This window comes from Fonsecaea monophora (genome assembly GCF_001642475.1).
Source record: "Fonsecaea monophora strain CBS 269.37 chromosome Unknown Scaff77, whole genome shotgun sequence".
NCBI lineage: Eukaryota > Fungi > Ascomycota > Eurotiomycetes > Chaetothyriales > Herpotrichiellaceae > Fonsecaea > Fonsecaea monophora.
In genome coordinates, this window is record NW_019174008.1 from 34,609 (window position 1) to 46,842 (window position 12,234).

General features: G+C 53.7%; 3 protein-coding genes across 3 annotated transcripts; 2 read left to right on the plus strand and 1 right to left on the minus strand.

Moving 5' to 3' along the window:
- Positions 1-17: 17 nt before the first annotated feature.
- AYO21_08646 (hypothetical protein) lies at positions 18-2,522 on the plus strand (the record flags this gene model as incomplete). The annotated part of the gene is made up of 1 exon (XM_022658589.1): positions 18-2,522. The coding sequence occupies one exon, from the start codon at positions 18-20 to the stop codon at positions 2,520-2,522; it is 2,505 nt and encodes an 834-aa protein (XP_022509063.1).
- Positions 2,523-3,464: 942 nt separating this feature from the next.
- On the plus strand, positions 3,465-5,234 carry AYO21_08647 (hypothetical protein; the record flags this gene model as incomplete). Its single annotated transcript, XM_022658590.1, has 4 exons — positions 3,465-3,839; positions 3,899-4,417; positions 4,468-4,727; positions 4,781-5,234. 4 exons carry the CDS (start codon positions 3,465-3,467, stop codon positions 5,232-5,234), a joined length of 1,608 nt encoding a protein of 535 aa, XP_022509064.1.
- Positions 5,235-6,860: 1,626 nt separating this feature from the next.
- Positions 6,861-9,061, minus strand: AYO21_08648 (hypothetical protein; the record flags this gene model as incomplete). Its single annotated transcript, XM_022658591.1, has 3 exons — positions 6,861-8,346; positions 8,447-8,720; positions 8,917-9,061. 3 exons carry the CDS (start codon positions 9,059-9,061, stop codon positions 6,861-6,863), a joined length of 1,905 nt encoding a protein of 634 aa, XP_022509065.1.
- Between the last annotated feature and the right edge of the window lie 3,173 nt (positions 9,062-12,234).

Here is a 12,234-nt window from a genome sequence, read left to right on the forward strand (position 1 = left end):
ATCAGCCGAAAGCCGGCATGGCGGAACAAGACCAGGATGACCGCCGGCCAGATCAACGCCCGCCAGCGTATACCGGACCTTTCCTATTTGTTAACAAGAACGCCACAAATCTTAGGTCCAGGCAGAGGGAGGAGGTGTTTGCAGTGCGGAGCCATGCCATGCAGATTGCCAGGAGATCGAGGAAGCCATCGTCCCAGACCAAAGCAACGCAGCGCGAAAGCCAGACACACCCCGAGTCAGCGACACCTGCAAGTCCGGTAGCTCAAACCGCTGTTCCCAGTCCAACAGCCGAGCCAATTCCATCGATCCAAGACATTTTGGAGCAGCAGGCGAGAGGAGTACTCCAATATCAGCAGAGACAGTCTCAGAGACGCCAGCCAGACCAATCTCGAGGCCAGTCAGCCACGCATGAATTCCCAGCCTTGTCCTCCAGACCCTCGACTCTCCCGCTGTCGACTTCCAACCTTCTTCCAGCTGAATATGCTGCCTCTTTAGCGCAACTGAGCACCGCTGCATCGCCCACCTCACTGATTCCAACCGGCGCAACAGACCCCAATGTGGCCGGACCATCGTCTCCTGATACTTTTTTCAACTCGGTCCTGCAGTTCTGGCGACTGTGCTACATGTCCAACTTTTGGCCCGCACATATCTACTTCAACCCTTCACACACGGCGGTCCAGTTCACCGACGGCTGGATTCGAAACATGGTCATCAATAATCCGGCCATGCTGCACGGCCTTTTTTCTGGCGCGCTCAGTTACATCACAAACTATCTTCCTCCCACCGACAACACACCGATGCTGTGGGCTAGGGCTATCCATCATTATGGAAAATGTCTTGAAGAAACCCGGGTTCAGCTCGCCCAACCAGGTATCAGTTCTGAAGCAGCCCTAAGTCTGATACATGGAATGACAACGTTCAGTTTTCACTGCCAAGACCTGGAGAGCTGCCAGCTCCATTGTGCGGCTTCAATGCGGCTCCTTCGAGGTCTTGAAGGGGGGCTTGAAGCGTTGCATCCAGTGCTCAAGTACCTTTTGATACTCTGCGACTCGCTTACAGCAAGCCATGCCCCAAGACGTCCGTCGATGGACCTTGAGACCTGGGCACCTAAGGCATGGCCAGAAGAGCCATCGTTACGACCACTTGATCATCTGTTCAGCTTTGATGCTCATGTCTATGAGGACACGGACAATGCAATATTTCTCCAGACCGAGCACGGCGAGGACAATGACGATATTCGGCATCTCTTGGAGCTGATTAATTGGCATCGCGAAGCATTGGCGGCAAATGAGTTGGCCTTCGCCCTTGCAGACACATCCGGCTCTCCGAACATCTCCGAATCTGTTGGCGAAGGTGGTCAGGACCGCGCCGATCCGATATATACATGGCTTTCGCTGCGTCAATACGCCTTGAGCTGCCTCTCGTCGCACAAGTACATGGACTTCCTGGAGTTGGAAGGCCACGAACCGCCACTGCTGTCACAGATACGCTATGCTTTCCACTCTAGCATGGTGCTTGCCACCAGCTACATGTTCCAGTTCGTTATGCGCTACGGTATGAACTCTCCGAGCATGGCATACATTCCGTTCCATCACCTTCGCGCGAGGCTGGACTTGCTCATGGCACTTATGAGCCAGTATAGGCGTCTGCAAGTGCCAGAAACAGGGAGGGCCCGTGGTGGAAGAGGGCCAACTAATCCGGTTCCAACGGACGCCCTTTTGTTTCTCTTCTTTGCTGGCGCGGTCGTCGAGGAATCGGATGGTCCAAATCGAGTCCAAGCACCACACCATATCACGAGGGCTGGCGTGATCCCTTCACCTTCTGTTGAGCACCCAGGCGATATCATCAATGAACGTTGGTTCAGTGTGCATTTCGCCATGGTGCTGCAGCGATTGAATATCGAAGCTTGGGAAAACGTCAGACGGGTTTTGAAGAGGTTTGTTTATGTCGAGAGAATTTTGGATCGGTTTTTGCAGGTTCTTGTGACGAGGAAGCTCGAGTTTTTGGCGGCCCTGGTTGTAGGCGTACCGGATCATGTTCCTGCTGGTGGCTCTGGAGGCGCTAACGCTGCTGGCTTTTTCGGCTTACCGGGAGTGGCAGGGTCAGTGGCAGGGTCAGCACGGCATGGGACGAGTTCTTCGCAACGACAACCTCCACCATCCCGACAACCTTCCCTTCAGATGCCCACGCAACAACCAGCACTCCATCAGTCGACGGGGATGCCGATACCCATGACATTGCCTGGAGCACCCTCGAGTCCCAATCTCGAGGGAGGTCTTGGTTCCTTGCCACTGCTTGGGTCTGCGCCAGTCTCCCTCCCGGCCGACGTTCCCAACACAGCAGCTGATTGGTGGCAAGACATGGGGTACGACATGGGGGTCCCGGAAGACTTTTCAATGGATTTGGACATGCATTTGAGCATGGAAACGGGATTAGACGCGCTATCTGATGTCCAGATGCACGGTGAAGACTTGGGTAGGCCGGAGGAAATCCAGCCAGAGAAAAGACCCGAGCAAGATTGAGAGGAGGAAACTGGTGAATGGCACCGAGCTGAGATGACGCGTATTCGGAGAATCTCTTCGTCTCGATCAAGGAGTAAGAGGTCAGTCAAAGGCGGTCAGAGAAGGAAGCCTGGTTATCCGGGATAGGGATGGTTTTCTGGTGGGTTCACGCGTGGTGGATTATGACAAGGCATGTATGTACTCGTTCCGGGCACAGAATAGTGGAGACACCTCCAACAGGCTGAGACAATGTCCTGACCGGTACGCAGTTTTGTGCTGTGCTTGGTCCGCATCAATCTCAATCAATCTCGTTCAGATCGAAGGCTCAGATCGCACTGATTGTACTGGGAGAAACAGAGGCGGCGGTGATGATCACGTGCAAGGCTTTGATCATGTGATGGGCACGTGCCTGCGCATGACGTTCCCATCCCCTCAACACCCCCTCTTCACCCTAAACTGCGCCCGTTGTCATCTCTAGTTCATCGATTCAAACACAGGTCAAATCAAGACTTTACCCCTTGCTCCGATCAGAAGCTTGGTTTCTCCGTTAACGGCCCCGGCGGGTAATTCGGTGCGGGTGACGTTTTGGCACACTTTCCCCGGGATTGACAAGTGTTGCTGTAGTCATTATTCACCGTGCCGAGTTCCGGGCAGGGTTTGATGCCATCCTTGACCAGAGTGGCGGCGACTGACACTCTTCTCCCAGGTCCTTTTGTGCTTTTCCACACTGACAAGGGTTTGAAAATGCCGCGTTTCCTGAATGGCCCGTTATGCGCACACCGAACGGTCATTATGCGTAAAATCCGCCTTTTCTCCAGTGCTTCGATATGGGTTAAAATGGATTATAACCCTCGGCTCTCTTTCTTCAACCCCTCATATTCCTGATGTTCCCTCTGTGCCGCGATTCCGTTTTAGTTTTTGGCTTTTTCTGCAGGACGATAAGGAGCGCAGACATCCCGGACCATGGACACTGACCTTAATAGAACATGGACAGCACCCGAGAATCGGCACAGACGACCCTCGCGTGCTTCTTTACGACGAGCTCGATCGACTCCAGGGGATGACTCTCACCAGCTGTTTTCGCCTCAATTCATGGATGACCATGGTGCCCACCATTACCACGTCGCCGCGATGCCCGACGAGCATCGTATGGATCGGCGCGATGGTGTTGAGGGTCCAATGATCGAGGAGGATGCCATATCCGACACCAGCACCGCTGGGGAATCTCGGGAGGAAGTGAGGTTCGGCGTGGTCAATAGTCGCGATGTTGAAGCAGGACTTAATCTGCCAGAGTTGAAGACCGAGAAGTCTGCTCGATCGCTGAAGGATCCCCACCTAGTAAGTGTGACTCTGTGTCTCCTCGAGTTGAAATACCCCAGATGGCTAAATGTGGGCAGGTCACTTGGGAGGGTTCCGAGGACCCGGAGAATCCGAAGAATTGGACGTATAGGAAGAAATGGGCGGCAACTCTGATTGTATCGTCGTTTACGTTTATTTCACCAGTGTCATCGTCTATGGTGGCACCGGCACTCGATAAAATCGGCCAGGACTTGGGAATCACCGAGGATCTCGAGAAATCATTGACCCTGTCTATCTTCATCCTTGCATACGCTATCGGGCCGTTGTTTTTGGGCCCTTTGTCAGAGATATACGGTCGAGTCATCGTTCTGCAACTGTCCAATCTGTTCTATCTGGCCTGGAATATTGGATGTGGCTTTGCCCAGACTCAAGGTCAACTCATCGCATTTCGGTTTCTGAGTGGCTTGGGTGGTAGCGCACCTTTGGCGTTGGGTGGAGGTGTATTGAGTGATTGCTGGCGTGCAGAAGAACGTGGCAAGTCCATCAGCATATACTCTCTTGCACCACTCCTGGGTCCTGCAGTTGGGCCCATCGCTGGCGGATTCATTGCGATGAAGGTAGGTTCGGCTTTGAACGTGTTGATCCTTCGACTGCTGACGGTCGACAGACAACTTGGAGATGGTGCTTTTGGGCGACGTCGATTTTGGACGCTGGTATCCAAGTCCTGGGCTTTATCTATCTGCGAGAGACCTACGCACCCAAACTGTTGAATGACAAGGCAAAGAGGCTCCGGGAAGAGACAGGCGATCCAAACTACCATACTGAGTGGGATCGTCCCGATAGAACACTGGGGAAGGTCCTCCGCACGAGCCTTGTCCGTCCATTCCGTCTTCTTGGAACACAACCCATCATTCAAGCGGTGGCTCTGTATATGTGCGTATTGCCCCGACAAAGATGGGACATCCACTAACAAGTTCTAGGGCGTACCTCTACGGCCTTATGTACCTTGTCCTGTCCACTTTTCCCACAGTCTGGGAAGGAATCTACGGCGAATCGGTCGGCGTGGGTGGTCTCAACTACATCTCTTTAGGAGTTGGATTTTTCTTGGGTACACAGATCTGCGCTCCAATCAACGACCGGATTTACCGCAAACTGAAGAAGCGAAACAACAACGTTGGGAGACCCGAGTTCCGTGTCCCGCTGATGTTCCCGGGTGCTGCCCTTGTGCCGATCGGCATCTTTATTTATGGCTGGGGTGCAAGAGCAAGTGTACACTGGATCGTTCCTAATATTGGAGCTGCGCTGTATGCAGCAGGCACCATTATGGGTTTTCAATGCACGCAGACCTACATTGTGGATGCATACTCTCGGTTCGCGGCTTCAGCCGTCGCATCTGCCGTGGTGCTGCGAAGTCTAGCAGGCTTTGGATTGTGAGTGTTTTTCATGTTGACTGTGTGGCATGAGATGGAACTCGAGACTAACAATGAATGCATCGGGAACAGTCCTCTCTTTGCTCCCTACATGTATCAAGCCCTCGGAGTGGATTGGGGAAACTCGCTGCTGGCGTTCCTTGGGATAGGACTTGGTATCCCGGCACCAATCCTACTCTGGAGGTACGGCGAGACTCTGCGGAACAAGAGTACCTACGCAGCTGGGTGAGGCTGGCCTGTGCTGCGTTCACTGACAGGTGACCTGCTTGTCCACAACACGAGGCTCAAACTGCCGCGACAGTCATGCGAACTCTGCAGCCCGGCGATCTCGCTGACCACCTTCTCGGAATTTAGGATTTCGTGGCGCAGTCGCTCAGCCAGGCAGGTGACGTCAGCACTCAAGAGCGTCAACGTTGGGAAAAGATACCCAGAGTCAAGGCGTCGAACCGCGTCACTCTATACCAAGAGTTACGTCCGAGGATATTCGAATCGATGGTCTTGGTGTGGCCTCGGTGTGTGTGGTGGAAATGGTGCTCGGCGTCTCGGCGACTCGGCGATTCTTGTTATAGAGACTCTGCATTGCCGGTCGATCAATGTCTGAGATGAAGCGGGCAACCTCACCTTGAAGCTCGCAGATCGACGAATCCCGACCTTCGACTGCAAGGTCGACTGCAAGGTCAGCTTATTGTCAAGACCTCGCCGTGCGACAGATGAACGACGGGAGAAAACCAAATCCTCTGCCACTGCCCTCTTACAGATAGGCACGAGGTTTTCCCCCACAGAACAACCCCTGCATGTCTTTGTGATTGACTCTTCCAGCATTCTTATTCAACTTACGTTACCTCTGCCTTTTCTACCCAAGCGCTTTATCAGAGGAGTTTTGATTGGTATCGACGGGACTTGATGTATGAGTCCTCCGGGTTCCTTCGTCTTTGTCGTTTATAATAAGAATATACTGCATTTCATTCCACCTGCTCAGCAAGCCATCTACATACCTGTCACTTCTTGGCGACAACGAATCTTGTCTCGAGTCCTGTCTTGGGACCGGGAGTGGGGCGCTTGAAGAGTTTCTACAGCGATAGAGGAGGGACCTAAAATCATGGTGTGGTGTGGTATATAATGGTATACCTACAGTAGTTGTGCTGGGTTCATAACATATAGACGGCACCTTTGCCTGACATGACATGACATGACCATGAGACCATCAAACATTCGTTCATACTTTGTGCTATTTTCTCTCTCTCTCTCTCTCTCTCTCCTCTCGCGCGCGCGCGCCGTTTGCTTTTTGGGCGTCGACGGCTTGAGTGGTTTCTTTCGTGATAATCTCGTTTTCGCTTTTCGCTACTCATATACTCGGGCTTTGGGTATTGGTGTTTTGGGTGTTTCACTGTTTCTGGCGTGGCCTTGCTTTGGCCTACCTTTGCCTGGTCTGGTCGGGTCTGTTGCCTGTACTGAAGACCCCCCTTTCGCTCTCAAAAGAACACCTCTGGTGACTGTGGTGAATGTGGTGAACGCTGCCCCTGACCCTAACCCTTATCCTGACCTCAAGGCCGACCCCGACCCCGACCCCGACCCCCGACAAGAAGAAAATCTCAGTCATCTCATTCAACTTCCATCATCTCAGCCAAACTCAATCGAGAGCCGTCGACCGGTGCGGACTCCGACTGCGCACGCGGGCCAGCGCGTCTGACGAGGAATCAGGCACGAGGAGGACACGAGGATCAGTACTCGACGGGGCGGAACCCCTTGCGGTGATCGTTATCGTCAAGTCGGATTCTTTGGCGTCGTCACCGTGGACTTTCTCGGTACCGTCGTCTTTGTCATCGCTGGTGTCGCGCTCATGGAAACTGTCCGTAGAACCGGCCAGGCTGGCGAGCTCGACGATGGCCCCGTCGTCGTGTCCTCCGTGGTGGTGGGCGTGCGAGGGAAAGAGCCCGGTGCCGTTGGTCAAGCCTCGAGCATGATGTTCCGCTGCACCGCCTTCACTCGTGGTGTCGTCACTGTCGTCCCCATCTCCGTCTCCACCGTGCCGCGGTCCAGGCGTCTTGCCCCCTTTCCCATACCCCTCCAACTTGACGTTGATGAACAGGGCGTACAGGCCAAAGTCGTAGGCGAGACGACACACGCCGGCGGCGACAAAGGCGATGCCGAAGCGGTCGCCCTCGGCCAGGACGCCCGTGACGCTGGGCCCCATCATGGCGGCCAGGTTGCGCAGCATGCTGGTGATGCCCATGACGGCGGTGCGCTCGTCGGGCCGGACCACGGCGGCGATGAACGCCGAGCGCGGCGCCTGGTCCATGTTGTTGAGCGCCGTGCGCAGCAGCAGCAACCCCGCCGTGAGCCACAGGTACGGCGGAAAGGGGAAGAAGAGCACGGCGGCCGACGAGGGCACGTGCGTAAAGACCATGGTGTTGATGAGCCCGATCTTTCGCGCGAGGGGGCCCGCGAATACGGCCCCGATGGCCCCCAGAAAGTACGACAGCGACGTGATGTCGCCCAGCGTCGACTTGGACGGGTGGAACTTGATGTCCATGTAGTAGTTGGTCAGCGAGTACGGCACCATCCCGTCCGCCAGCGAGTCGATTGCCAGCAGGAACCACAGCTTGTACATGATCGTCCGTGTCGGCTTGGAGATCTGCGCGAAAGCGCTCGAGAGCCAGGACTTGGCTCGTGACGTCCACCGGCGGGAGGACGGCGTTGTCTGGTAATTGTGATGTGATGCTGCGGTCGTCGGTGTCGTCGGTGCGGTTGCTTCGATATCATGTGCGGCAGTGCCGTTCGGTCTGGTTGACAGTTGGACCTCTTCATCGCCAGCTTCATCCCCGTCGTCCTGTGGAACGCTGGCATATGACTCGTCCCCTTTATTATCCGGTCTCAACTCACAAGCCTCGGTCAACAGAAAGACAAACAAGACATTGACGAGCCCCATGGCCGAGTACACCCAAAACAGCGCATGATACGCGCCGACCTCTGTCCATCCTGGGCGTGCTTGGAGGAAGTGAATGATCCTCCCGGACGCTTCGCTGCCGATGCTCGACCCCAACGTTGACGTCGTAACGTACCAAGCCAAAACATCTGCGCGGTTGGAAGGCGTTGTAAGCTGTGAGAGAACAGACCTAAACCGATTGAAGCATATTAGCCACCAGACTTCAGTCTTTCGCACCAATAGACCGGAGGTTGGCACAATAGACAGACGGGGGAGACGGAAAAACTTACTCCTCAATACTCCTAAACGGACCAAAGTCTCCTCCCGTGACACTGATGACCCCTAAGATCGCCGCACCCAGCAAGATCCAAAAGTTCTCAAAGACGGCAAACACAAACCCACTCAGGATCATGAGGACCGACCCGGCCATCAACACGCGGCGCCGTCCCACCCGGTCGGCGATCAGGGTCAAAAAGGTGCCAAGGAAGACATCGCCGAGGAGGGTGAGGGTCATGAAGATGCCGATCTGGTGGTCCGAGTAATTCAAGGCCGAGAAGAAGATTGCTGTGAGACGGCCATGAGAAAAACACGGAACAAATGGTGCGAGAGAATAGAGGCCGGAATGACTCTGCCTCGACTTGGAGATATATGCAACACGATACCCTCTTAACTTTACCTGTGGATGTAAGGCGCGAAGGTGTTTCTGCATGTACACACATTCACAAGCCGGGGAGCACGAGACCATGGCTCAGAGACTTACCCAGTATCAACGAATTGGTCCCATACGCAAACATGCGGCACGACCGTGCCAGGATAATGAGCCAGGCATTTCTCCCAGTCTCGTGGATGGCCACGATGCCGAATTCATGATAGAACCATTGGAAAGGCCCGAAAATGACAGACATGACCTTGGGGTCCTTGGCTTTTTGTGTCGGGTGTATACAAACACCACGCAAGTCACTGACACGCCAACCTCAAGTGGAGGGTATCGTTAGACAAGAGGAAAGGATGGAAGAATTAAGATGCGTAAGCAGCTTTGGGGGCAATCTCGATGGTTGGGGCGGCTTGAACGGCATCTTGTCCGACACCGCCTATTGAGCTTACCGATATCGGCTGTATAGACAAGGGTGTGTAGACCGCCAATAGGTACCAAGGAGGTATAGATTAGGCGATCGTGAGCGACTCCACACATGGCGTAATGAGCGGCAGGGTTGATTGCTCGGTTATTGATGGAGCCAGATTCAGGGGTTCTGGGCAATTCGTAGCCTTGCGTGTTGAAGTATGTCAATACATAGCACTCGCATCCAGCATATATACTCGGTCCAACGGGATAAGACGGGGTCCCTCAGAGGATGTACTCCTACTTTGTTTCTTCCTCAGCTCGAAGCGCCAAAAGTTGGATAGAGGCAGCATCCTGATACCATGGATTTTCGCGAAGGGCACGATCAAGGAGTGAGGAATTCTGTCGTAGGTCCGTAGATAGTGCTGAGGGGATCTAGTATTGCTCTCTCTGTCTCATAGGTGTGGTCCAGAATTTGAAACGTCTCAGGCGCTGTGGGAGAACCTGCTCGTTGCTGGATGGACGTCGCTGAAACAGGTAACTGGGTCATGTCGAGAAGGCCACTGTACTCTCAAATCAAATCATGCTTCGAGTTCGCTGGATGATATTCCCACATCCCCGAGTCTGACAAAATCACACAAGTGGAATCTTGAGGCCGTCACTGCCGGGGAAATCATCCTTGAACCACAAACCGGAAATCAAAACTCCTTCTCCGTCTATCGGGTTTCCTCCTTTGTCACGCGCACAGAGAAATGAAATAGCGAACGAGAAGGTGTACAGATATGCCACGTCATCGAACGCTCACCTAAAAGAGCAATACCGTAGTTGGCGCAATTTCGGAGTGAGAGTGCCTTGCTCAGCAAATACTTGAAATCAAGTAAATGCCACAGTTGATGATGACAGATATGCGTACTGCCTGACTTATAGTTCGAGATGGCGGGACATCTCCAATCTCAGACCGACGGTCCCTCTGTTACACTAGGTCGGCAGACGCGACTCGTTTCAGGAACGCGCTGCACTTGCTGCAATGTCGAGATGCAAGGAAGCGTCAGCGTGCAAGTCAGAGTGTCCGTCTGCCGATAACGTGGAGATCACGAGCTTCGGGAGCTCGGACAGGCTGACCACTTGGCCTGGATTACCGTCTTCAGTAAGTCCTTGCGTGTCGAGAGTATAGTTGGCCTAGTCGTCCAATCCGAGCTTATGGTGTTTGGCGACAGGACAGCATCTCTGGGTGATAGCCCACAGGAGGCCCGTCGACGTCATGCTTGTCACCGTAGGCATGAAGCTCGGTGTTTCCCCAATGTGTCTCGGACGTGATGCTTCCCTCATGACGTTGCAACCAAAAGGCGATGCCACCTGGGGAGGCCGACTGACAGATCTTATCTGTACCACGTGCTTCCAAGGTATCTATCGCTGTGCATCTTGGGGAAATCTTCTCGTATCCTGCCGTCGGAACGACTCTTTCGAGAGCCGACCGGTCGATCTCGTCGCACGTTTCTCTGCAATCGGAGGCATTTTCGCGGTATTTGGAAATGACGAAAGCAAGGCACACGCGAAGCCAGGTCAGCCTTGTCAGCCGTAACAATACCACCCCAAGTGGGCTGTGATGGGATCAGACAGGCGCTGCCAATGGAATCTTCTGCCAATCGCATGGTCGAGTGACAGGTTCGCAAGGGATTGATCGTCGCTAGAAGCAACCTAGTCGCACGACAGCCACAAGACAGCCACATCACACCCCTCCCAGATCAGTATCCCCTTCACGGAGCCGGTCCGGTACCATGTGTTTCGACTGCCATAAGGTATGAGGCATAAGTACAGCATCCAATGTCAAATGTAGAACTGACGAGTCCTGGCACGGGACCTGTTACACAGAACTACCCGAAAGGACCAGCAGCATGTACTTCCTGCTCCACCTATGCATGTAGAGTTCCCCGGTGGACATGATTCGCAGGTTGCAATGTGTCAACGACATGTATTTTGCAGGTGGAATAGGACAGCAGTTCCAAAGGCGCGGCGGGGAGCCGTGCGTGAGGTGGCGGCTAATTTCGCCTTCTGTTTGGTGCACCAGTCCAGAGCTCTTAGCAATTTACTCGCCGGGTTTTATGTTGGGATCTTGGGAGTTCCCCAAAGCGTGAGACAGACAAGTAAAGGTGGAAAGCGGGTTTTAGATGGTCCGAGGGATATGGTTGAATTGCCGTTGTGACTTTATCTCGCCCATGAGTCTCTTGAGTATTCTCAGGCCCGCTTAGAGATGTATGTAAATCTTTCTGATATATAGTGCGGAGCCTTCCTTTCCCTGATATCAACTTCTGGACACCTTTTGACCGCCGTCCCGGCCTTGAACCACATTCTGTCTGTTATGGCCTCTAGAGCGCGCAGTGTCGTCTTCCAGCTTGCGGCCCGAAGACGAGCATCTTGGGCAGGCGGCCTGGACGTGGCCGTGTCCATTACAAGTCTTGCATTGGGCTCCACTGTAGGGAATGTCAGCTCATTGACATGACATGTTTATTTCGACAGGGGTAAAGCATGGCCTAATCGGTAGCCATATAGTAGCAGAAGCATACCGTGGAGGATGCCCTGCGCAGGCACGGCAAGTATTCCAGACCTTTGGATGATCGCACATTATGTGACAGAGGAGATGTCGTCTTTGTTGAGAGTAGAGTTGAAATAGTGTTGAGACTTTGAGCAATGTGGGGATTGCGTATGCAGGCAGGCAGTGATTTACAATGTTGGACGTTTTAAAAGGGACCAGAAGAGTCGAGCAAGTAGGTTGAGGTAGGGCACGTCCGTTTTATATGCAATCCTGAGCCTTGTAGCTGGTAGTTCCCGCTAGATTCAATACCGTGCCAAATACAGATAAGAGAAACATGTCGAATTGTTTGTACCTTCTGTACAACCGTGGCAGCATGTTGAGGAGAGTCTGCCTTCCACCTTCTACTCGATCAGGTGTCCGCGTCCGGACCGGAGAGCGGGCAGTGACACCTCCATCCCGTAACACCGGGACCGGTATACTGTGCT